The following is a 26,793-nucleotide window of genomic DNA, read 5'->3' as shown; positions in this document are numbered from 1 at the left end:
TGCTATAAATTAGACTTCAGCTGAAAGGGATTGCTTCAAAGGAAGAAACAAACAACAATTTTGGTATCACTTCATCTAAGCTCTCAATCACACAGCTCTTTAGTCAAAGGAAATGGATCAGATACCACCTGTGCAGCTGCATTCAATTATAAACCCTACAGATTGTAGCTGAAGGAAGAGACATGGCATACATCATCTTGTGCTTTCCCTTCTCCTTAGAGGTTAAGGTACAGAAAACGCTATACTAAAAAGTTTTCTCTTTTTAAAACTGCATTGCTGCAGAATTGCATGTATATGGAAACAAAATATTTTGATACCATTTGATAGTCCTGAGCACTACGGTGCCAGGGTGACATTTTATTGCTGTGCCCAAGATGACAGAACTGCTGCGTGTGAAGGATGCTGCGCATGGTTTGACCTACACCACAGTTTATTTGTAAACAATTGTTACATGTGCCAATAATTTAATTGAACACAGACTTTGTACATTTCAATGTATAATATTAACAACGTCACACGAGAAGAGTTCAACTGTATTCAGTTACAGTTGGACTTTAAAACCTTCAAAATACAAGCCAGAAACACTGAACAATAAAAAGGAAAATCCGAGAACAATGATGGAAAAAGGAAAAACAACTGTGAGATAATGTCATGATCAAAAAACTTGAAAACAAACAAAACACTTTCTAGTTGGTTCCTGAATATCCTCAGGTGCACCCATCTAGAATGATTACCACGTGGTTGTGCCAGAGCACAAAGCCAACCTCTCTTCAAGGAGTTAAAAATAGATCTCACTGAAGACAAACTTAAAATAACTTTACAATCTTGTAATGCATGTAATTTCCCCCACTGTCAATAAAACTACCTGAAGAAAAGAAATTATTTTATTTGTCTTTATTTGCAATACAATATAAAATAGATTCTTTTGGTATGAGGATCTTGGAGATCTTATTTTTTACACCACAATTAAAACAAAAGTCACATACTTTTGAGTAAAGCCTCTGGACCATCCCAAGCACTGGAGCTGTAGCCGAGTTTCAGGTATTTTAAGGACTTCTTTGGTTGCAATCTATTCGGTAAACTTCAGATATGCAGACTCGAACACTTAAGCTCCTAATTCAGTGTTGAGGCAACAAAATTAGAGTAGCTTGATTTCTACGAACTGCAACGTATCCGGAATCCTCACCATTAACGGTAAGATGTGTGGGTATTAAATAACTCTGAAAAGCAGACAACTTTTATTTAGAAGCTTTAGACAACCTAGTAACAGAGGTCATCCTTCACTCAGTAACACTGAAAGATATGCAGCGAGAACAAAAACTGAAATCCATTCTCAAACTTCCGTACAACAGATTTCACTTGCACTCTCATCAGTCCCATGCTTGTACAGACAGCGTGCGTGGCAAGATTCAATACAATATGCCAAACTAGCGCACCTACTACAGCTCACTGTAGCGCCGAAAGTATTGTCTATAGTACTGAAAGTGTAAGCCATCCTCTACTGATTAGTTCCTCTACAGTGCTAGATATTGGATTAATCTCCACACAACAATTCTCACAGTAAACTTGGTTTCTAGCAGACTGACATCCGTTTCCTCTTTACTTTCCTTTGAAGGAAGTAAGGCAACTTAAAAAACACCATGGAGAGTATGTACTTCCCATACAAGTCACTGTAGTGTAAATAAAGAATTTTATATAGATACTCTAGCTCCCTAATTTACACGATACTAAATTCAGTTGCTCTTGGTAAAATACAAAAACAAAATAGATGTAGAAAAAGAGCAGCACTGAGCAAACTGAAGTACTACAGACTTCCAGTTTCTTAGAGCACAAGTCCCACACTTACACTTTAGGAATGTAAATAAAGCGAAGGAGAAAAGAAGAATGGGATTTTCACAGTTGTAGCTGAAGTCACTGCATTATCCTACCATGGTACAGTTTCCCTTTTTGAACTTGTGTTGTGTTTTTTCATACAGCCATACAGAACAGAACACAAACCCAAATGTTGTTATTTTTCTCCTCACTTTTTTTTCAGCATCATCTTTGCCACAGATTCTTGGTCCGTAACGTAACGCAGGCTAGTAATGGCAGGATGGTTAAGTCTCATTTTTAATTATGATTATTTAAATCAAGGTAGTTCCAGAAGAGAGTTGTTGGCAGAGTACTTAGACACATAGGTTAAAAGCCTTAGTATTTCAAATCTCTTGTTCTCCTCACGCACTATATGGGACAGGCCTGTTGTTTTTTTTTTTGTTGTTTGTTTGTTTTTGTTGTTTTTTTTTTAAGCTGGCAAGAAGTTGTTAATGCCTAGTATAAACAATGTGAAATCATGCTACATAAAATCATCCCCTAGAAATAGAGTCAGAACATGATTTTGGATGAAAAAAACCTCACTGTAATGTTTGTCAAAATCAACAGCTAATGGTTCAAGTAAAGCAGATTCAGAGAAGTCTCGGCCTACACATCCTCTGCTGTTGTTTTCCTTTGCTAATGACAGTCATGAAAAATAAAGAGCTCTGTTCTTTCAACCATTAATCAATAGCACAGATCTAGTTATCTACCTTAAAGTCAACTTATGACATCAGTTTTCCCATAGTGCTCATCACCAGTTTCAAACAACGAGGGACAAACTCTCAGTGTGCCCAAAATCCCAGAAACTCCTGGTTTCATACACAGAGCACGACCAGTCCATTATCACCAAGAGCCCTACAAACAGAGCCAACCTCTTCAGCCCTCCCTAATCCCACATCTCCACTGAATTCTGCCAGAGATGAAAGTGCACCATTCCTCTTCAAAGTGGCCTTAATCATCAGCAGGGCTTCAAGTCTGCCTTGATAAACCTCAAACCTCTTCCTATTGTGCTGATGTGTCACGGCCTAGTATTAGGCTAAACAACGTAATTCAACAATTCTTAATGCCCCATATCACCATGATACTTCTTTTTTTTTTAAACAGTTGGTATCACTGAGCTTTCAGAGGAAGAGCCAAATGTCTTACCTTTATACAGAAAGATTTTCAGTAATACAGTACAAAACTAAACAGAATTTATGTCCGAGTAATGAACATAGAAAACTACTATTGCAATTTTGTGGTGACAGCATAGAAATTTAACAATCATCAGAAAGCCTACAAAGGGCGTGTTTAGTTATAAAAGAAAGATTGTCTCAAGATAAAAATAGTGCTGACAGCTAAAAAGCTCTCTGTTGCAGCAATATACGCAGTAATGAGTAACAAGTTCTACACAGTTTAAGCATTTCCCCAATACTGCAACACGATACATTTTTGTAACACTACTTTTACACGGGTTATGCTGCAGCAACAGTACACTTCTTAGTCGTTGGCACTATAAATGAACCATAATAGAAGAAAGGCATTCAGTGATCAATGCGTGAGAACCCCTATTTGACCTGTTCCTTAGGTGTGGTTGAAATAAAAACCGAGGAAGGGGACCGTCCGCTCCATTCAGATAACACACCCTCCTTGAACATGAGATTCTTGGCAGGCAGTGGAACACCCGTATCTGCAGAAGAAGGCTGCAAAAGTGAACTTGAAGAACCAGCATCATGGAGCTGATCCAGTGTTGAAATACCTTCCTAAAGCAAAAGGAAAAAAAAAATCATCTTAAAAACAAGAGAAATAATTAAGGACTGAACAGCTAGAATATAACAGGCTACTCCAATCTGCAAACGGAGCTAGTGTTTCTGAAGTATGCTTAATCCAAATCACTATGGAAGCAAAACCTGAACAAACAAAGGGCAGTAGGAAACAGGCAAACAGTTGGCTCAGCTGCATCTGTGTACACATATTTAGATTCCATGAAGCCTTCAAGGCCTGAGATTTAGAAATGAAGGGAAGACATTCAACAAAGCAAACGTAAATCTGTGAAATCCTGAGGATAAGTTTCTGTGTCAGTTTGAGCATGTTAAGCACTGCCACTATCTCATATTGTGCTTGGAGGTGTGTGTGTGTTTTCCTCATAGGGAAACTGTTTCTAGGTCCCACCATCCATAATGCTACCTTGGTTAAGTAACCTGCAAGTTCTGTATCTTATTGGATTTTAGAGAAAAGTATCATAAAGCATAAGCCTCTAAGCAGATCCCATGTCACATGTGGACACACCTTGCTAGCACACATTTCCATGCAGAACTACAGGAGGCTACACAGCTGGCATTTCTTTTCTTGCTGTGCAAGACCCCGTTCTCTATCCTTGCTCTTAAAGATTCTCCCAAAGTATGTAGAGTTTCACATGCTTATACTCATTCACCACCAGATGCTAGAAGATCTTAGGACAAATGCAAGAGTCTAGTGGTGTAAGATACTTATTAATGTATTTTATCTTTGCTAAGTGAATGCAGTTGACTAGAAACACACCCTTCACTTCAAAAACACTTCAAAGCATCAGCAGATCCATGGTTTGCAGGGATCTCCCTGATGTACCTAAGAAGCAACCAAGCAGCCACCAATGTAGTCTGTATTATAAGTAACTACCCTGTCCCCACTCCCCCCCCCTTCCCCAAAAAAGAAAAAAGTTAAATGGAAACCCATAAGTTAAAAGACAAAGCTTAAATAAGGCTAGAATTTGAGGTCCACAGCACTTAACACAGTTACTGGTTACAGGAGGAAAAGAAATAAAAACCAAAAACCACAAGAAGTACATTTCCATACAACAAAGAATGGCAAAGAGGAGGGCAAAAAAAGGATGAGAGCATACAGAACAACTTACGTCTTGACTATTTGTCCTTACCTGGAATGAATGAACAAAATTAAGGACCTGCAGAGACAGCTTTCTACTGGAATGTAAGAGTTTTTGAAGGCTGTCAAAAGTGAAAGAGAAGAGCCTATGTTCAAATACAGAAAAATCAAAACGCACACCATAAATTCCCAACCTTCCAAAGGGCTTAAATTTATTCTAGTAAAGTATGATAGTAACCTGCTCAGAAATAACTTGAGCAATTAAAAAAAAGCTTTCGCACAGAAAGCTTGATGGTAATGTTACCACTGACAAGGTGCTCAACGCATCTCATTTGTTTGCAAGTCTAGTCAGCTAAATGCTATTTTCCCTGTTTACACTGTGCTAAACTGAAACTACTGCAGTTGAAAAATGTTATTTTACTTCAGATATTAATGTATTAGATTATCACGTCTCCTCCTTACTTAGGACAGCATGGTGATGTGACTTAAGAAGCAGATTAGTGACAGACTATTAAAAGCAAGTTGACTGCTACAATAAAACCCCTAAGCCATGTTTTCAAGCGGCCTTTTATTTAGTCTCCAGAGCCAAGGGGAGAAAAAGGGCACATCATTGAAAGAGTAATCTTTCATAAAGAAAAGCTATAGTCAAAAGCAGAAGGTAACTTGATCATAAGCCAGCACTAAGCTTAGGAAGTAAAATGCCAAGATCAAAGAAACTTTACACCAAAGCTGAACACATTCTACATCAAAGCATTACTAGTAAGCTTTTTTTTTTTTTTAAGGGGATCAGTGGCTGCAGAAAGAAGGAAAAAAAGTCTGTTCTAGGCTAGGAAGGGGAAATGACCAGAAGGCACCCCAAACTTACTACTTGTTTTTGTTGTTTAGAGAGCTTGCTACAAAGAATTAATTTTCCACCTTGCACAAATTAAAAAAAGCCTAATTTTACTACATCTAGGGACTACTCAACTGTATTACAGCTGGTATCTTTGAGCCAAAAAGCAATGCCACCACCTTACACACTTGAATTAGGTACCCTGAAGATCAGCTCAGTTCTGTTCTTATAGTCGAGTTGTAGGTATTGGTTTTTGCAGAAGCTCTGGACTGAACACATAAAACTGTTAAACCTGTAGCTGGTAAAACACAGCTTACCTTTCTTTCCTACATAATCCGTGAGTGGCAATTTTTCTGCAGACTTTCTGATTCAACTCAGAGCTGAAGAGAGGAATGCCAAAGCATAATTCCAGGGGAACCCATTCCAGTTCTGTTGTGGGTACTAAAGAAACAAACAAATTTTGGGAAGAGACAAAGCAAGAATACTGATCCCAGAACCAGTTCTCAGATCAGGAATTTATTGGACAGTTCATACTTTCTAAGGCAACTAATTTAATGAACTGCTCAAAGATTCAAGGGAATCTGAATTTTAGAAAGGAAGAACGCTTAGTGTTGTACTTATCCTACGCAATAAATAACACGTTCAGAACCTTAAAAACAAGGCATCTTACCAGACTGAAAATGTTTAGTAAGGACACTTGTTATGCTTTTACCTTCAAGGCTTTGCTTGACTGCAGAATCCATTGAGGTTTCTTCTATTACCATCTCAAATGACTCTGTACTCCCATTCACATCAGATCCTGATGCTAGTTCGGCCTCTCCTAGAGGTAAGATAATTCTTACATAAACATTTAGATGAATGTAAGTTTAATTATTAACCAATGTAAGGAACTTGACACAAGTTTTGCCCAAAGGCCATATAGCTATTAAACTGGAGGGACATAGTGAAATACAAGGTCTCACTGATTTTAGAACTGAAGAACTACTTAAGGATCCTCAAAACAATCATGAAAGACCAAGTTCTGGCATATAAAAATGACAATTTACCTTTTAATGTTTTTAAATTATTTTTCCCCTTCCAATGGCTATCCTAGTGCAGTGATTTTCAGTCTGTATTTGCAACGTCTGATGTAAGCTCACATAACAATTAGGAAGGCTGTCTACTGCCAGTAGATTTACATTCAAGGTAGGTTCCTCTCTGTGTTAGATGATATTTCGTAGAGTTCCAAATCAAGAAATTGCAATCCTTTGTTCAACTTTGCTGAAGTGATTGTGGGAAAATTAAGGGAAAAAATTACTGTTAACTAACCTCTTCCATCAGAAGCGTCGCTCAGCTTTCTGTTAGCATGCCGACTTGTAGGATTCAGCATAGTGACATAGCCACAAAAATGCTGCAAGTCTACTTTGTTTCTCAGTATCTTCAAAGCTGTATGAATGCCCATGTTCACACGGGAGAAGTCTAGCAGAAAACAATACACACCTCAGTTTACTTTACCAAAATCCTCCTCCAGAGCCATTGAAATTCTGAAGAACTACAGTATAGTATTGTAGGGTAATGATGCGTTTCAACATTGACTTGTTCATGCTAGAACACAGAGATTCTGCCTTTGAGAATTTTTACCTACCATCAAGTCAGAAAACAGACAGGCCAGAGAGGGCATATATAAAAGTAACGCATTTTAAACATAATAAAAATGAAAGGAAGAAATTAGCTTTATTTCTAGTTGGCCCAGATTCTTCTAAGTTGCAGCCTAAATAATTTTAGATTTCCGGAAATTTGCTGTGAGGAGACCTCTCAGCTGGAAAGGTTATGGTCTCAGCTATCCAAAGTTCGTGTCCTACTCACCAAGGAGTATGTCAGAAAGTTAATCCCTGTGTTTTTAAAATTAGTTGAACTAGGCAAACTTTGAAGGAGATTTGCTAGCAAAGCTCTTCCTAGTAGAGTGAGGAATCCTCTGTTATAGTTTCTATTACTACTAAGCCAGTTAACTTTGTTTGCTTTTGGTCTCAACTCTCATAGTTAATAAATGCCAAATAGAAGAAAGTCTTAGAGAAGAATACATAGAAGATTTATTTATACAGTTAATAAATACACACAAATAAAAATTCAGAGTTGTTTGTGGAAGTTATTTCTTATTGTCTGTACTGAAACACAAGACAGGCCAGGAAACACATTCTATTTAGGACACAATACAAAAAGGAGACACATCCCTAAGCTTAGAAAAGGTTTGTCAACTATTTAAATATTTTTTCATTTTTTTAATCTAATTTGACCCATAATTACAAGATTGTTTAATTACAATCTTGTAATTAAACAATCTTGTAATTAAAAATTGTTTTTAACAATTGTTAAAATGTATTAAACTTGTATTAAAGTTGTTATCACGACTTTGCTGAACGAGATAACATGCAGGAAAAATAAATACGGTGGTGTGGAGGTAACATTAAAGAAAATTACCTCCTTGCTGCTCAGCTTCATCAAATGGAAAAGGTATATGCACGGTTTCTCCCATTCCATGCATGCCATGCCCCTGAACATCAATAAATTTGCATTAGACACAGAAATATACGCTCATCAACTTAGCTTAGCTCTACTTGTGCTCCCTTTTAAAGGGTACCAGTCACGCTGACAAAATAAACACAAGTATTTACATAAAGTTCTCGCTTTGCTGAAATAAAGACTGAATAACATACGCTACCCTTCCCTCTAAAATGCATGTGAATAAACAGAATGAAGTTAAACTTAATTGAAGAGGAGCAATATTTCTCTACGATACTATTTATAAACAAATTTCATAATAATTGAGCATTTCTGAAGGAAAATAAAGGAATTTCCACCACCTAAGTATGGAACTGTTTTGAGCATCAAGGCTGCCTTCAAGAATGTGCAGTTTTATGTTTGCTACAAATATTAAACATCTATTTAAATGATTATTCCAAGAATTCAGCTGAACTGATGGAATACTAAAGGAAGCTACTCTACTTTCTCAAGCAGACAAACCCACTCTGTTTCTGCTGTTTGTGACAAACAGCATGCTTAGCTTCCCATAAAAGCAGTCATTAATTACCTGAACTGTAGCTTACCATAAGAATTAAATACTAAGCACCCTGAAAAAAACGCATTTCTTGAAAAATAGCTCATATTTCCAGCCACCTCATATGAAGTAGCTACAGTCCAAAATGCTTGTGGACTCTTCAGTTGCATTCCAGTCCCCTACATCCCCAACACACCCACAAATCCACATTTCATTTAGCAAAACCCTGTTATGTCTGCCCATAAAGCAATAACAGGCATGCAATACGCACTCAGTTCCAAACTCATGTATTTACCATCTCTAAATCACAGCAGCGATGGCTACAGAAGTTAAACGTTTTTCAGCTCCTAGCAAAAGCATAGCTCTCCTACATTCTTAATCTCCTCTACCATGCAACAGCTTTACTCAAAATTAGGTACATTTTAATCACTTATAGGAGTACTCCATACCTGAATTAGAACAGCTGAATGCGTTAAAGCATCATTCAACATTGTGAGCACATTCGAAGTAGGAACTACTCCTGGGTCGTGACCCCACGATGTTATTAGTAAGCGATCATAACCCTGGAAGACAGAAGAGAATTTACAGCAGTAATAGACTATCCAAGCACACAGTGCAGGATTAGTTAGGCTAATAACGTACTGTCACCATTCTGAAGTAACTGCAGATAATTACAACTCATAGCATTATACTTTGTTCCACGTATCACTCATGCTCATACTTCCATTAAAGACAGAAGTTTGCCAACCTCAAAATTAAGATGCTAGTTGGAGCAGGAGGTATCTGTCAGCAGTACCTACGTGGCCCTTGCAGCACACTCATAACCGATAGGAGATGAAAATAATCCCATATAACTTAAAAGAAAATAAAAGCTAGATAAACTAACACTGTCAAGAGAGAACAATGATATATCCACCCCAAAATACATATTCAAAGAGAAGGGGCAGAGAGGCAAGAATGCTGACTGTGAAACAGTTTTTACTTCTTAGTTTTCAAGACTGAAGTCCTGCATGTCTGCTTTTCCGTAAGAGTTTTAGAAATGTCTCAACAGTTCCTTAAGAAAATGACACTGCAGAGCAGTAGCAGGAGAGAAGCATCCCCATCTGTACACAGAAGAAAAAAGGCTCTAACAAGTTTGTGATAATACACACTGTGAAATCATGCGCTACAGGAAAACCAGACCCATCAGCCTACTGAAAATACAGGTTACTATAGAAATCTTCCAAGGCTACCACACTGAATGCTTTTCATTAATGAAAATATGCAATCCATAACATTTACCACTAGTTTAAGCTACTGACTGACTAATGGTTGAGTGAAACTCTTTGCCAAGAGCCTTACAAAATGCCTTCTCTAGAAGACCTGATTCACTTAATCTTGCGCTGCTTTAAAACTAGTCTTAGAAATAGAAGCAACCCACAAAACTCTTGAGATCAAGAAAGACATGATGGGGAAGGGAAGAGAGATATGGAAGATGCTGGAGGAATGAAAAATACATCTACAAGTCCTAGAGACAGAGATGACTGCTGACATAGATACACCTAAGAACACGCATCCCTCTCTGAGTGTCTCCACGTTATTGTAATGGATTTAGCTCAAGTGTCTACTCAGAATGAAGAGATGCAAACTGTAGAGACTCCAATTATACATTTGAACAAGACTTTTGATTAGTTTATACTTTATGAACTCTGTTATTAGTGAGAGACAAACACTGTTCAGTGTCTGCTACATGTCAAATTAAAGTCAAGGGATGATTTTTTTGTTTCTGGCAAGTTTAGAAGCTGCTGTGACCACTCCCGCCTAGGTTTGCTGAAGCTACAAAATACCTAGCAGGACTTCTGTGCCCATGAACTGGATGGGACTTCTTTGCCCATGAACTGGACAAACCTGCACTGTCTTATGGAAATCCTTCCCAAAACACTGTATGTGTACTCAAAGGTTAGGTGGATTCAAGGCTGGGAAGTCCAGGGAGAGCAACTGATCACTGCAGAGGTAAGATCTCCAGCTATAGTCTCTGTACACACAAAAATCACATACAGTTCACTAAGTTATAGATCAGAACACAGGAAGGCTGGAAAGGTTTTAAGAGGAAATACTACGTAGCCATATAGCTACAGCCACTGCTAGAGACTGGCTACTGAGCCAAGAAAGCCTTTTATCCAACCTAGTGTAATGTTTATTAAAATATTATGTCACTTAAACTACAGGAAAAATTACTATTCCCGACTTCAACCGCTATCCCTGAATGCTTTAGTGTACTGCACCCTCTGAAACATTTAGAAAAAGGAAACAAATCCATGTATACACTACCTGAAAAATATCTGGAAGTTTTCGAAGACGTGTTCCTTTAGAGAGCAAAAGAGAGGGTGGTCCTTGTCCAGTTATGTGGTAAATGTACAGTTTGAACCAAACTGAACTGACTTCTGGTATTGCAGGTCCAATATGCTGAAGAGAGATTATTCAAAACAATTAGAGCCTATTACTGCAATTCTTATATGTACAGATATAACTTAATCATCAGTTCTCAAAAATAAAGCTAGCTTTACAGCACAGGAAGGAGTACAAATGCATTTATTTAGTAAGGAGAGATGGTATTCTAGGTACTCGGTCTCTTGATACTAAGGTATTTTCTATAAATGAGTTCAAGAGCACTGTATCCATCATTAACCCTACTCAAACAGTTAAATTTGTTAATAAATTAAACTGAATGTAGTAAACATTCACATTTTACTAAGCATTTTTAGACAAATTGAAATACTATTTTATATGGCAATAATTACATCTCTTCTGAAGAGATACATGACAGACATATCTAAAAGTTAGAGATATTTATATTACTAGATACTTTTTTTTCCCCCCACAGTATTTTATTTTATTTTTTTTTTTTTTACCTGGGGCGTACAGCTGCTAATAGGTCGAATTTCATTGGTGAGTGGTGCCATGGAAACCAGCAGAGTATAATTTTTGTTGAGAACTCTGCTGCAGGTAGCTGGATCTAAGCCGAGCAAACTCTCACATCGTAAGAGGTCCAAGGGAAACCCTGAGTTGAGAATGTAAGATTCTTAAATTATCATTTGAGATAGAACATACAAAGTATGGTCTAAGATTTTCCATTCCACCCTGTCAAACCATGCATACAGTATTTTCCACAACTAAATTTTATATTATACAGATTTATTCAAGTTAATCCAAATAATTTCAGCAGTTCTGGTCACACAGAATTCCCTGGAACAGAGCTGCAACTTGCTCCTCACCAACTGCTCCCAGAAAAGAAGAACATGCAGAAATACTGAAGAAAGTTGCTCAGTACCACAGACACAAAGGATAAAGTAATGATGTTTTGGCTTCAAAATATTTTTAATTAAATAAGGAACACCAATTGCTTTGCAACACAGAAGCTTAATCTGAAAGATGAGTCCATGAAAGTTAAAGTTTGAAGGATTTCCTTAAAAGTGTTCTCAGTACCGTTATTTGGTTGGTCGGGCTGCACAGCTTGTGCCCCTAGATCTTTATTGTGCCGCAGAAAAAGTATTGTGTTTCTTAGTGTAAGTGCATGATCAAAGTACCGCTGTGCTTCCCCTTCACCTGTGCTTTGAACCTAAACAAGAAGCAAAATACATACATATAAATGGCATGTTCTTTCCACAAGCATCAATCACACAATAGGAAAGATTAACAAACTAACATTTTAAAGTTTCGTAACTGAACAACAAGCCTGCGGGTTATATGCAAAGGTGATCCACAATGACTACTAAATGAAAAGTGAGTCTTGAACGTGCTAGGCAAACTGTCAAAATGTACACAGACATCTATAAACGTGAACCATGCCTCAGTCTTTAAACAGGGATTTACATGTATATTATTTACACCTAACTGGTGTAAAAGAATACAGCAATTAACAGCAAAGTCTTGCTACATCATTCCAAAAGGGCAACTGCAGAATTATCTTTAAAAGGTAGATAGGTTAAACATACCAGAATATAATGGTTAAGTTTTCCTACAAGAATTATATGCAGATTTTTAGAAATATATGAAGCACCCTACTAAACAGCAAGTGATTTCTATTTAACAAGCAAGCCCCTGGACAGATGGACTTGGGCAAATACTGCTCTTGAACTCACATTGCTCACCAGACTCTCACCACATTTGTGTACACCACAAAAGGTTTGAATGCTGCAAATCAGCAGCATTTTAACTGAAACACTTAGGTTCAGCATGATGAAGTTTGTGTTCACAGCACTGCACTGCTAGGTGAGACTCTTAAAGCAGTCCTACAAAAAATACAAGCGTCTTCTAGCCCCTTACACAAGCGCTGAAAAAGCATTTGGCCATACATGTAACAGATTACCTTTTCCAGCTCCACTAAGAAGCTGTCAAGAGACTCATCTGACAGTTTCCCAACTTCAAACATAGTAACTGCATGACTTTTCAAGTTCTGGAACAACAAAACAACACTGTTTTAATTATTTTGAAAAGGAAACGTGCAAGCAAAAATTATTAAGCGAATGTTTCTTAGCCACAAACAATATAAAAGTTTTTAGAAGTAAGTAGAACTTCATTATAATGAAGTCAAACTATTTTAAAACTTTACATACTTATTCTTAGCGTAACACAGTGAACAATTTTGACATACTGGTGAAAGATTTCCCATCATTAGAAAGGCAGTGAGAGTAGAATCAAACAGGAAGGCAATACGCTTTGTATGTCCACTAGACAGATTCAGGCTGCTCACGCTGGCTGTTTCAGCTAAGAAAGAACAAGAAGAAAATAGATGATCATATTTTTGTTTAAATATAGTATCAACAAGTCATCAACAACTACTTAAAAAAAAATCAAAAACCCTTAGTTAATGACATACTAAGTACAACAGAATTCCCTTATCACTATTGAAGTAGCACCTGAATAAGTTTATTCACATGTTGGTATCTTGGCATCAATTGACATCCATAAACAGATTAGCCAAATAGATTTTTCCCAAAAAAATGAGGCTGAAAAACTGCAAACCAAGACAGACACCACCTCCCCCGTTGTACATTCCATATGAAAAAAATATTTACACAATCTACATTTCATTTGTTTCTAGAACCCTTCATAGCCTATGGCACTACAAGTATGAAACAATTGTTCCTAATATATTAAATTCACTGAGTGCTAACCTGGATCATCTTGACTGTTGGTATCTGTATCTGTGGCAGATGACCCAGCTTCCTGTATAGGACTTCTGTTTTCCCCACTGTCCCATGAAAGCAGCATCTTTTGAGGATCCAAAGTACTCCTATTAATGTGAATTAAAATCCACATCTATAGGTCACCGTGGCACCAGAGAAGCATCTCTGCCTTCCAGTGCTAGTACCCCATGCACAGGCACACCCAACACGTGCCTTTCAATACCTCAAAGCCCTAAACCAGCCCAGTGTGATGTCCCTCAGAGTCCTGCTTTAGCTTAAGAAGAGAAGCTTGTTTGGTGGTTTGAAAATAGCAGGTTTTGAACAACAGATCTGAAAAAGTCAAACCACCTGCTTTCAAGAAAAATCCAATGGAGAAGTCTAATTTGCTTTGTTCTCACATTCTGAGTTAACATTAAAGAAAAAAACTAGGCCTCAGCTTAAGTGGCTTAAGAGCAATTGAACTAGAAGTGCCTGACAATTCTTAAATCATTTAACTTGGCACCCCGATTCAGAGAGCCCTTTGCTTTGTTTGCATTAACATCACTTTTGCAGTATGTAATATGGATATACATAAAGAATGTCAGTGAAAGAAGTATTCACAGCAAGCAAGCTTTATGTATGTGCATATTCACTCGCAGCAGTACCAAGAGACTTTGTCTCTGTACTAGCACAGTAATAGCTGTTATTTCTGAGCCCAGCACTTCAAAACAAGCACACACTTGTCTGCTTCAAAAGCAAGCAGCTAGGCACTTAAAACTCAAAAAGCCTGCTCTGAGTAACAACAACAGAAGTAATAAATTGAACTTACAGGGTAAGTTATCACCCTTTATCCTCAGATTTGAGGGAGAATCAAGTATTTGTCATTGTACATATTGGAAAGCCAAATGAAATCAGCTGTTACAGAAGTCAGAGAGCAACTGATAGCTCTACAATCAGATTTAGGTGCTAGCTTTCTCTTCAAAGAGAAAATAAGCTTTTTGAAAGAATGGAGACACTTACTTCAGTCTGTTTACAGAAGGAACATTCTTCCATGATGGATGAAGATTATCCAGGTTTATCACTTGGCCTTTTTTATGAGCGAAGCCTAACCGACAGTACATGGACACAGCATTCTGAAAAAACACACAAGCTCGTAATAAGGAACTGCAATATGAAACCCAGCTATCAAGACAACTTTCAGGACAGTGAGATTTCCACATCAAATAACAGATGTATGATACATACCTTTACTAAAGACAAATCAATCTCTAGGACATTTGCAAGCTAAAAAGAAAAAAAGATTCATCAATACAGAATTTAAAATGCAGAGTTTTGTCACTTGTGGGCTTTGACATCTTTTTGTTGTTTTTGTCTCCTTATACTTCAATACAGCCTGTAATGGCAGAAACAATTTTGTCTTGGCCAAAACAACATAGGAAGGGGGGGGAAAGTCATATGAAGTCTCATGATTGCTCCACATCAAAGCATGCAAAAGAAATCTTAGGTTATCTTCTACTATGTAATTTCTAGACTAATTGCGTGTATCAGCAGATATACAAAGAAGCAAATAAATCCTGGATGTATTTAGTGGATATTTTTCAGATACTTATTCACAAAGTTTTGAGAATCAGACCTTATGAAAAAGGTATTTCATTAAAATTGTATGTACTTACGCAAAAGGTACATTCCTACTATAAGCCAATACCTTACATATTTTCACTACTGGAGAAATTTTTATTTTTATTTTTATTTTAAATTCACACTAGTAAAACAGAACCAATCCATTTAGGACACAGAGAAAACATTTCTCCAATTCTAGCTTGTACAGAAGCTGCTGCACAAGTCACTCCTGTATAAATTCACTCCAGCTGATAGAGCTGCTTCACTGAATTGAAGGTACACCTTTAGCCTGCAACACTACCAAGTTACATTCAATATTAAAGAATCTATTTGCATCTCAAATCCTAGAAGTCTGGCAATACTTATAAATAGAATCACTTGATTATCTATTACTACCTCTATCTTAAGTATTTCACCAGTGTGCTTTGGGCCTTTTCAAGTTTTCCTGTCTCCCTTTCACAAGGGAAGTTTTACTTACCTCTGCCACATTAGTGTGTTCATCTATTGAAACAAAGATCTTGTACAGGAGGGTTTCAAAGTAATCACCTTGCACTCTGTTCATCACAAAACCTTCAAGCGGTGGCACTGAAAAGAATTATTTCCAAGATTAGAATTTTTAAACTGAAACTGTATAAAAACAGGAAGATAAATTTACAGAGATTTAGTTCTCATGGTATTTATTTCTCTCCAGAGTCTAAAAGAATAAAAGCCTAAAGGTAGTTTACATGGTATTAAAAATTCTCCTTAAGAAAAGCAATGGTTTTTAATGTGTTTTCTTATAAAAAATAAAGCCACTCTGCCTTGCATCATCTTGCAGACTCCTACACATCCACTACAGATAATTCCCAGTCAGCCAGCCAATAAAATGTTTTCTAATGGGAAGGCAGGGGGTGAAGGGAACCAACAAAAACAAAAAACACTTCCACCCTAGGCTGAGAATCCCAAAGCTAATATCTAAGCAGTAATTCTCCTGCAATTAGAGGACTTTCATTTAACTGCTCCGTATTAGAGCAATGACACATGGTTCTGCACAGCTAGGTTCCAAGTAATGCCTCTTTGCATATCACAGTCAGTTCAGAAACCCCTGAGACCAAGCACAGAACAATGAATTGTTCAAAGGGCAGCTATACTGTGTTAAGCTCCTACCTAGTCCCCAGACACAGCACTTTACTATAATTAAGGTGACATGACCATGAAGGATGGAAGTGGTATCTAAAAAAGAACAAAAAAAAAGCTGCATCTGTTAAAAAAGCCACACAGGAATCAAAAAGTCACATCCTTTTGGCAAGGCAGCTACATTTCTTGACATTATTTTTTCTTTTCATTACAGGCATACAGGAGGGTACTTATTCCATGTTAGTCATGTCATAAATCTTTAAAAGAATCTCAGCTTACCTAGATACTTATATTAAAGCGCAAGAATTCAAGTTGAATTAAGTCTCATGTACAATAAAAAAAGTTTTAATATGGCTGAAAAATACTTTGTTGGGAAAAATTCTCATGGTTCACATGCTTTAAGGAAACTCACGCCCATAGACAAGCAGTTTCCAAGACAGACAACTATAAGATAACTGAAATAGATCCAATAAAACACAGCTATTATATCATAAAAATATTGATTTACCTGCTATACAGCTGTCATCAGATATGGGTACATCAAGGTAAATAAATCCTTTGTTATACAAGCCTGTATAAACAAAAATACATCGTTACAGAAAAAGCATTTTCCAGAGTACTGATGATACAAGTAGATTTCCCCACCAGTCAATTCAGAATTTGAAGTAATTTTCTCTACAAACCTGCACAGTACAGTTTTACTTTGCAATGCGTGGATCAATGCATGTAATATTCAGCAGGTGTCACCCTAAAACAGAGCTGTTTACTTGATCTCTGAGGCAGTGTACTTGGAGCTCCGTAACTATTCCTAGGGTGACTGGGTATGGTTGAAGGACCAGAAATTGAAGCAGCTACATTTGATAAAAACAAGTGTTACTCTCCCTAAAAGTTAACTTTGTTTTCACCACCATCCCCGTACTATCTATCAGTGTTATTCTGAATTAGTTTTGTCACCTGAGGCTGCTGGCTACATTTTGGTCCTGCTCTAACCCAGGGTAGAGCTTGCATGCTTTGTAGCACAGATGCAAACTAAGTCACATGAGCTCTGGATGGTCCTCACATGTCCTTCCCACAAATCTTCAGAGAAAGATGTTTTTATACAACTACAGAAATAAATTCCAGGGCGCATCAGCACAAGGTATCAGCAAAAGAACAAGAGATACAGAGGAGCACGGCATACGACACGGCAGATATCAAATAACACTTCCCACACATGACTATGATCTGAGCACTAAGCGTTTGAGTTGAGTTCTACACAGTAGATGAGACAGGGAAAAGTTTTTAAGAAAAGAAATACCCACAAATTAGGTAGAAAGGTAGACTGGATCCTTCTAAACCTATTTTCCCTCCAAGCTTTAAGCCCTCCCCACAAACAACATCAGGCCATGTATAGAGAAAAATCATTAAGTGTCCTCTGAATTCAAGTCTTCTTAAGCCCTACAGTTTCGGATCCACTACAGAGCTTGTATTACACCCACCTTTGTTTGTTTGTTTTTAAATTTCTGTCTTGTTCTGCTTCTGTAACAGGCAATGGAATTTGGCCTTAATTTCTAACACAGTTCCAATCGCCTGTAGTAAACCAAACATTTACAAACCAACTTCTCAAGGCAGAGTTTGTCAGTGAATTTGTATTCCCTTGACTAATGGGATTTGTCTACAGCTAATGCTTCTCACACTGAAACAGGAAGAGACAGGCTCTTAGATTTGAGCTCCATTTTTGATGGCGTTCAAACAGCATGAAATTTCAAAACCTCTTCTTTGAAAAGTGAACTGAAGTTTTGGCACCTGGGATCATCAACTCTGCCATTTTTATTTTCTCTCATCCTCATCTACCACCTTTCCCTTCCCCTCCCTCGATCTCTACTGTCACCTTGTAATGAAGGAATTTAACAAATTATTTGAAATTGCACATCAACAGCTGCTAAAGGCTCACCCTTAAATTGTTTACAAGGTCTTGAACGTAGCCTGTACAAGCTCTTGAGTATTTTCCTCCACATCCTTCTATGCATCAGCTGTCTACACAACCCTTTTGTTCCTAGTTTTCAAACACTACTCTCAGAATTTACTGATTTTGACCAAGATTAAATAAAAAATAATGTCAGTCAAGCACTTACTGTGAACTACATGGAAGTCTAATGAACCAGCAAGCTGAGGACCTGAATCAATGATCTTATCGATAGCAGACTTCTCCGACGTAGTGCAAATCTAGGTGAGCAAAATCTTGTTAGTGTGTTGGAGAAATAAGTCTATGCAATTTAATAATAATACCACTCAAAAACCACAAGTATCTCATGCTCAGATCAGTCATGAGAAAACAAAGTAACCATGCTCTTCAGCAAAATGCTTGCATTGAAGAATTCACTGCACTTCTTGTTCAAGTCTTAAAATTTTTGCTCTTGTCCCTGCACAAAGTAATGTGGGCTCTAGGAATGGTATTTAACTGCACAGGGGACAAATGAAGTCCACAGTATGACAGGTTTGCTCTTTAAAGCTTCTGAATTGAGTGTTCAACCATGCAACTGGGACCATTCTATAAAGAGGTCAAATAAAACATCAAAAACATCAAAGCAACTTGCTCCACGTTAACTGTTCTGGATTGATGGAATGTCAGAATACAAGCAATCGCTACCCAAGATATTCCCAATGATAGCAAAGATTTCATCACTGCTTTAAATACATTCCAATCTAAACAAACAAAAGATTCTGGAGAAAGAATTAAATCAATTAATTAGATCAAGTGACTAGCTGCCTGTAGAAAAATTGTGAGAATGAAAGTAGAATGAGGAAGAAGCAGTAAGCCAGCTCACGTTTTTCGTCTGCAAACAATGAAAAAAATATGGAGACATAAGGAGAGCAGAAAAGAAGATACATATCAAAGTCCACTAGCATTCTAATTATATCAAAGGTGAAGATTTAGTCAAAAACAAGATGTCAGAGTTAAAATATGATATTTAAGAGAAGCTGTTTTGCTGCATGTTCCCTATAAAGCACAGCAGCACACGCTTCAGTTGCCACAGTTTGGCTGACCCAAAGCAACCTCTGCACTTCAGGCAACACAAAGTACAAATGAGGGAGAGAGCAGAATATGCTGAAGAGAACAGCCACTTCTACAAGTTCCAGTCTCTATTTCCATAAAAGACTTGTTCTAAACCTCCAACCTACAACAGTCTTTGTGTAGAATTCTCAACAGGAAGCCTACTGTCAGGGTATTCAGCCAAAATTAGAGATGCAAGCCGTATTCACGTACCTTGATGTCATCCTCGGTGATGTAGCCAGACTGCACAACCCACCAAGCCTCTATGGCTATTTCCACAGGTTTGACAGGTAACAGATCACGGGCTGTTTTCCTTCTGAAAAATTTCTGCAGTGGTACAGTCCATTTGAGATAGAAATAAGTAGCACTTCACACGTGCAGACAGCTGTTTACCTTTATACAAGCTGATTTTTATAAGCATCCATTTTGAAGTACGTTACATTCACAGACTGGCCACACAAACACTATTAATGTTGTCATTTAGTGAAAGCACATGCTTGTTCAGAAACAAATGTGCTTCCCTCCTCCCTCAAATCATATGACAAGGAAAAAAAAAAATATTTCCTTGTGATACTGTCAAATCTTCACATAAAACCGTATTCTATGTGCCACTAATTAAAAACACTATTCAAACAGGATCAAGTCCAGAAACAGCACAGGGAAGTATACAAGTGGTATATTTTAAGAAGTTTAATAGTATTAAAAACCATTTTAAGAACATAGTTTTACTTTAAAAGACCAAGTACACCACATTCTCAATCAGCATCCAGGCTGAAGGAGTGCCATGAAGCTACTGTGAGAGTATTTCGTAGAATCATAAAGCTTGGAAAAGACCTCCAAGATCATCTGGTCCAACCATTTATGAGTTTCCTGAAGAAAGAGAAGTACTGGTGCAAAATAAAAAGACCTCTGTGGCTATCAACAGCCACTGCAATGTTTTCCATGCTGTTCATATGCACGGATGCTTGTTCAGGTATATTGCTGTCGTCTTAGAGAGCAACAAACATACCACAAAATTGCACACCTAGTTGGAGGACAGTCCTAGAATTCCTGCTCTCAGCTGCACCCACAGAAACATGGAATAATTCTAAAACCAACACCACTATTCCATATTTATAGTGGCCAGGAAACATTAGTTACGGAATACATACATCGTGGAAAAATACGTTAAAAAAGGCAATGCCACATATCCTTTTCTTCAGTATATTTTAATTTAAAAGTTCTTTATTAATATCACAAAGCAGAAAATAATTTGCAATATATTATGTTGCATTTGGTTAGACATTATTAAAACAAGGCCCATGAAATGTTTCCACTCCGTTCCTATCAAATAATATGCTATGGGGGAGGGGGAGAGGGAAGAAAGGGAAAATTAAAGACAACCTCACCTTTGAAGATCTACATTGGTTCATTAGATCTATATACTGGTTTCTTCCTATACCAAGAAGTCTTAGACCTGAAAAATAATTAAGTTTTTATTTCCCTTAAGAAGGGTTTAAGCTGAAGATACAGAAAACATTCTTCAAAGAATCAGGCCTACTTCTAAAATAAGACTTTCACTTACTCTTTCTTCCCAAAATAATAGAAAGCCTCAAGTCAGTTCTAACTGAATTTGACTGAGAATCATGTGCATCTAAAAACCACAACCTAGCCCCATTTACTTACTCTACAAAGGTTTAAAAAAAAATTAATTTCTCTCAAGTTGCAAGGTAGCATGGAATAATCTAACCCCTTGCTCTCCTGTTCTTACATCAACAGGTAATAACTATACTTCAGATCAAGAGGACTAAAGTTGTACCTGATTTTGGTTGATAGCTTTCTTTCCCCAGCCTAAAACCACACCACGCACTGGATTACAACTCTGTCAGCTAAGAATTAGAGCACAAAGGCCATATAAGCCTTGAAGGAAGATGACTAACAACTATTTGAGTTGAAATGAATCAGGATTTAATTCTATAACCCCTAGCCTTCAATCACTAACAGTTTGTGAAAAGATATAGGAAAACTACTCAAGTAGTTTTGAGCTTTGACCCGTATTCTGTCTCAGTTTTACATCCAGCTTTCTGGTTTGACACTAGTTTTATTAAAAATTATAATGAAGATACTCAACTTAATTTACTTCAGCCACTGACTCACAGCTGCTGTTAAAATAATAGGATTGCTATGAAAAAAAAAAAAAAACCAACAAAGAAGCCTTTCTTGTCTAGAGACTCCTGAGCAATGTTAGATTTCCAGGAACCTACGTCATGCTGAGCAAAGAGTTCCTTATCTGTTTCCCCAGTGTGAACATTAAATAGAGACAAATTAGTACAGTTAACTCAAGATTTTGTGTTGTTTAATAAAAATAAACTGCTTTCCAAAGCTGCAGACTACGCCTCAGCTGACTGTACATTATACCTAAAGAGAACCATATAAATTCATAGGGAAGGTGAGAAATGAAGTACGTAGCTATAAATAACTTCCCAGTGGCAGGCTTCAGGAACATCCTCCCTGTCTCAGCAATCTGCATTTTCCTCTGTAAGACTTGTCAGCAGGCTATCGCTCTGTTCTCCTTCAAATTCAACACCAGAGGTTGCATTTTCACTTCCCTAACTACCCCTTCTGGTGCCCACAACAGCAAGCAAGACAAAACAGCTGGGACATCCGAAGGTATCACAGCGAAACATTTTGGTACAAGGTTCCTCTTCGTACACTGATGTTAATTCACAGGGGTACCAACAGCCTTTTGGGAACTCCCCAAAGCTTTCTACCCAACACACACCAAAAAATCATACGGACAGAACTCTGCATGCAGAGCACATGCTCCTTAATACCACCAAATGCTTCTATACCTTCACTCACACACATGTTTTCAGGCAAACGGGTGCCCTGCAAATCAACCCCAGCTCGTTGGAAGCAGCAATGCAGCTAGGTAATACTTACAGTCAGCAGCAGTGAAGTTGGGTAACGAATCATAGCTTTTTTCGCTGTTCATTATATCCTTAAAAAGAAAAGAAAACTTAGTTCCAACAAGAGAGTTATTGCTTCAGAGAAGCAGATCCAAAAATCACTGTCTTGCAAAAACAAATTGAAATTAAAACAGAAATCTACTGAAGCCATTGTATCAGTTCTGGCTGGGATGGAGTTAATTTTCTTTGTAGTAGAAAACGTTTTGGATTAGTGACCAAAACAATGTTGATAATACATAAATGTTTTAGGTATTAGTGAGCACTGTGCTTACACAGCCTCAAGGTCTTTTCTGTTTCTCACAGCTCCCTGCCAGAGAGGGGCTGGAGGGGCACAGCCAGGACAGCTGGCCCCAAATGACCAAAGAGATGTTTGTAACATTTGATGTCATGTTCAACAAAAGCTGGGGGAAAGGAGGAGGAAGGGGGGGATGTTTGGAGTTACGGCATGCTCCTTCCCAGGTAACCATTAATCTCGCTGAGCCCCGCTTTCCTGGAAGTGGCTGGACATCTGCCTGCCACTGCGAAGTCATGAATGAATTCTTTGTTGTGCTTTGTTTGCAGGAGCAGCTTCTGCTTTACCTAGCAAGCTGTCTTTGATCTCAACCCACAAGCTTTCTCACTCATACCCTCACAATTCTCTCCCTCATCCCACTGAGAAAGCAGCAAGCACCTGAGTGGGGTTAGCTGCCTGCTGTGGCTAACCCCCTGGAGCCAGTTAACTTCCCAACTGCTTGGCTACTCATCACACAGTAAGTTAAATACACAAAAATTATACTTCGGTTTGATGTAAGCTTTAAAAAGCTAAAAATGCTGATCTACAGATCAATAAGGGTGAAATCCTGCATCTGCCGTCATAACAAAAAACAGCACAGGAAATTGCTAAGCAATAATGCAGAATAAGCTAGGAACTAAGCGGTTATAAAGCGTGCAGTCACTAAACAGAAAATAAGCAGTCGCTTCCGACATCTAAAGAAAATAAAAGAAGATTGCCAGCGTGTGACAGAAAACAGAACTGTCTTAATTCTCCAAGAAGAGATCTCTAATATGGTCAATTATCATTTTTGAAAAGAAAACAGCTCAAATCTGTGTTGTTTTTTTTTTTAATAAAAAAAAATCCCTTTGTTTTATTAATCAAACAGAATTCATTTGTATTAAATAAAAAACTCCGAGTTGCAGATACCAAACATCAGAAGAAACCCTAGACCGCTCAGGGCCCTGTGACAAAGTCCAGTCCTTGAAAGGCTTACAGGGGCCCAAGGGAAAAACCTGCAGGTACAAGGAGTTGTCCAGAAGCTTTCCTTACCTGCAGCTCGTTAGCAGACCCTACCCAGAGCAAACAAGCCCCGTGACACTGCCCTGCACACACTCTGGGGCCAGCTCTGCTGTCTGTAGGACAGAACTCAGCATTTGCTCACCTCCATGATGCCCGTGTAATAGGAGAACGGCGTTACCCTCAGCCCCTTAACCATGATGTCAGACAAATGGTAGGGGTACAGCATCAGGTGATCCCGACTGTATTTCAGCAGGTCCTCGTAGTATTTCCGCTCGTCTTTCTTGACATGCTTCACTACAGGAAAAGGGGAGAAAAAGTTAGGAGGTTTATTAAAAAACAGGAAAACGTTACAGCAAAAGGATCAAAAATAGCAAAATGTGGATTGACAAAAGTAAAAACCAAACAAAGGAGTGGTGCAGGGCATTCAGCACCCATTTTATACGCACACAACGAGCACTCAGAGCCATTAAGGATCACTTTAGAACTGCACAGATTTATTTCACAGGCTACAACAAAGTGGCCCGCTGAGAGACCACTCATGCAGGCTCTGGAAATTATCATTAATTAGCAAAGCCATTATCTGCTACAGGAGGAGGACTGGATGCAGTCAACACAAAATACATTGGGAGCGAGCAAACAAGTCGTAACCAACAGCTCCTAAGAGCCAGACCTTGAAACAGGGCAAGCTCTTGGAGTTTCTCAGGAAAGAGCCTTCCAGGAGGAAGAACTGGGTAGCGACTGGAAGTTTTTTGTTTCTTTACTCACCTAGGTTATTCCGGTACCGTAGCTGATTGCGGATGCTGTAGAGTACAACCTGCCTTTCATACTCCCTCTGAGAGTTCCCGAGACCCTTGAAAAGAAGAAGAGCCGTCAGCTGGCACGCACAAAACCTGGTGTAGTGAAACCACTGCAAAGGGGCTCATACAGAACCAAACGATCACTTGTCATCAGTCAGCGAGTCCCCTGGTTCACTGCAGTGAGAGATCTTCAGTCCTGGTACAAGGGCAAGACTATTTGTAGTTCAATGGGTCCCTCCACACAGGATGGGGACTCAGACAGCAATCTTTTGTTGTTTTTCTTTTCCTAGAACCCTTCTGACCAAAGTGGGAGCTTCTCGTCTTCAAATCAAAGGCTGCAAAACTTCTTTTTGATTACGGGAAGCACGGAGCATTTCACCACACAGTCAGCACCTTGCAGCCTTGAAGAAGCACCCAGAATGAGTGCAAGAGAAATCATTTATTGTGAAGTTTCAGCTGTTGCACCTAATAAGCTTAGAAGAAAAAAAAGAAGAAAAAAAAAGAAACCTCCCTGGTAGCTTCACAGAGCAGGCAATCAAGTGATCTTAGGTCACGAGATGAAGGCATAAGCGCAGTGCAGCACTCGACTATCACAAAGCAAGATAAAAAGCAAACTTTGGTTGAGCTTTAAATGCCTTATTTCAGCAGCTGTCCTGCGAAACCCTCCACGTTGTCCCTCTACTCTGTGGCCAGTAAAAAGCCGGGAGGTTTTCTTCTCCCGGTTCCCTCAGCTGATGCTCACATGCAAAAGAGATCCTTAGCTCAAAAGGTGTTTTGCTGCGTGTATGGGACAAAGAAACACGCTCGGTCTCACAGCTGGGGCCCACGACTGGACACCCACAGAGAGATGCAGGTGTTTTCGGAGCCCAAGAGCAGGCAGGAATTGTTTGCCAGCTTCCCAGCAGCGCTGGGCCATGGGGGTGAGCCGAGCACCTCCCTCTCCCTGACACGCTGCCTCCCCTCTGCTGCCACAGGCCCGGGACGCCAGGCGAATCAAACTTTGATGAGGTTTTCTGCTCCACGCAGCACTGGGCGCTGCTGGCAGCCCAGGCTCAGGGCGCGCTGCTCTCTGCTGGGGCTGCACAGGACGGCCCTGAGAGCACCCCTGCACCCCCACGGCCTCCCCTCACCCCACACAGACCCCAAACCATTCCTATATGAACACCGCATTCCTCCCTTACAGACCCCAAAACACACCTATAAGCCTCGGCCCCCCATCAGACCCCAAGCCACTCCTATAAGCCCTACTCTCTGCAGACCCCAAACCTCTCCTATAGGCCCCTCTCCCCCCATACTGACCCCAAACCATTTCTATACGCCCCATTCCCCCCTTACAGACTCCAAACCACACCTATAAGCCCCACTCCCCACATACAGACCCCAAACCACTCCTATACACCCCATTTCCCCCTTACAGACTCCAAACTATACCCATATGTCCCTCTCCCCCCACATAGACCTGAAACCCTTCCTATACACCCCCATCTCCCTCATACAGGCCCCAAACCTCTCCTATAAGCCCCTCTCCCCCTATAGAGACCCCAAACCACTCCTACATACCCTGTTCCCCCCTTACAGACCCCGAACTACTCCCATACACCCCTCTCGCCCCACATAGCCCCCGAACCACTCCTATACCTCCCATTTCCCCCCACACAGCCCCCAAACCGCTCCTATAACCCCCACTCCCCCCACACAGCCCCCAAAGCCACCCTTATACCCCCCATTCCCTCCTTACAGCCCCCAAACTACACCTACACGTCCCTCTCCCCCCTTACAGCCCCCAAACCACCCTCCCACCCCCCTCACAACCCCCCTCTCTCCCCTCACACCCCCTCTCCCCACACCAAACCCCCTCTCCCCGTGCCCCCCCCGGGCCGTACCTGCTTGACGCTGGCCGGCAGCCGCGCCCAGGGGTAGTTGTGGCGGATGTGGAACTCCACGTCGATGTTCATGGCGAGGGGGCCCGGCTGCTGCCGCCTACACCAGGCCCCAAGGCCCAGGCCCAGGCCCCGCCACCGCCGGGGGGCGCCGCAGCCCCGGGGCCGCCCCGCCCGGCCCGCTCCCAGCCGCCGCTGCCGCCCGGCCGCTTCCGCGTCACGGCCCCCGGAAGTGAGGGGGCGTCACTTCCGGCGGGGAGGAGGGCGGGAAGGTGTGGGGAGTGGGGAGTGGGAGGCGTCAGCCTGCGCTAGGCGGTGGCAGTCCCGGAGTTACACAGTAAAATAAGCACAGAACCACACAAAACCCCACATTATCCCACAGAATCTCACGTTATCCCAGTCACACAGTCATAGAATGGC

The 26,793-nt window shown here is 39.7% G+C and overlaps 1 protein-coding gene across 1 annotated transcript; it reads right to left on the bottom strand.

The window, feature by feature from the left end:
• Nucleotides 1-581: 581 nt before the first annotated feature.
• On the bottom strand, nt 582-26,575 carry FAM91A1 (family with sequence similarity 91 member A1). Its single transcript, XM_084282909.1, has 24 exons — nt 26,377-26,575; nt 24,462-24,546; nt 23,839-23,990; nt 22,398-22,455; nt 20,864-20,931; nt 19,689-19,802; nt 18,556-18,646; nt 16,950-17,012; nt 15,804-15,910; nt 14,951-14,989; nt 14,726-14,838; nt 13,715-13,833; nt 13,192-13,304; nt 12,907-12,993; nt 12,024-12,156; nt 11,450-11,598; nt 10,869-11,003; nt 9,008-9,121; nt 7,982-8,054; nt 6,833-6,982; nt 6,237-6,344; nt 5,842-5,965; nt 4,745-4,814; nt 582-3,593 (listed from the first exon to the last, which is right to left on the bottom strand). The coding sequence occupies exons 1-24, from the start codon at nt 26,446-26,448 to the stop codon at nt 3,399-3,401; spliced, it is 2,532 nt and encodes an 843-aa protein (XP_084139035.1). The 5' UTR covers nt 26,449-26,575; the 3' UTR covers nt 582-3,398.
• Between the last annotated feature and the right edge of the window lie 218 nt (nt 26,576-26,793).

The sequence above is a fragment of the Netta rufina genome (genome assembly GCF_964035555.1).
Source record: "Netta rufina genome assembly, chromosome: 2".
In the NCBI taxonomy this organism is placed as follows: domain Eukaryota; kingdom Metazoa; phylum Chordata; class Aves; order Anseriformes; family Anatidae; genus Netta; species Netta rufina.
The sequence above is the reverse complement of the archived record's forward strand: the minus strand, read 5'-3'. Positions and strand labels throughout refer to the sequence as shown.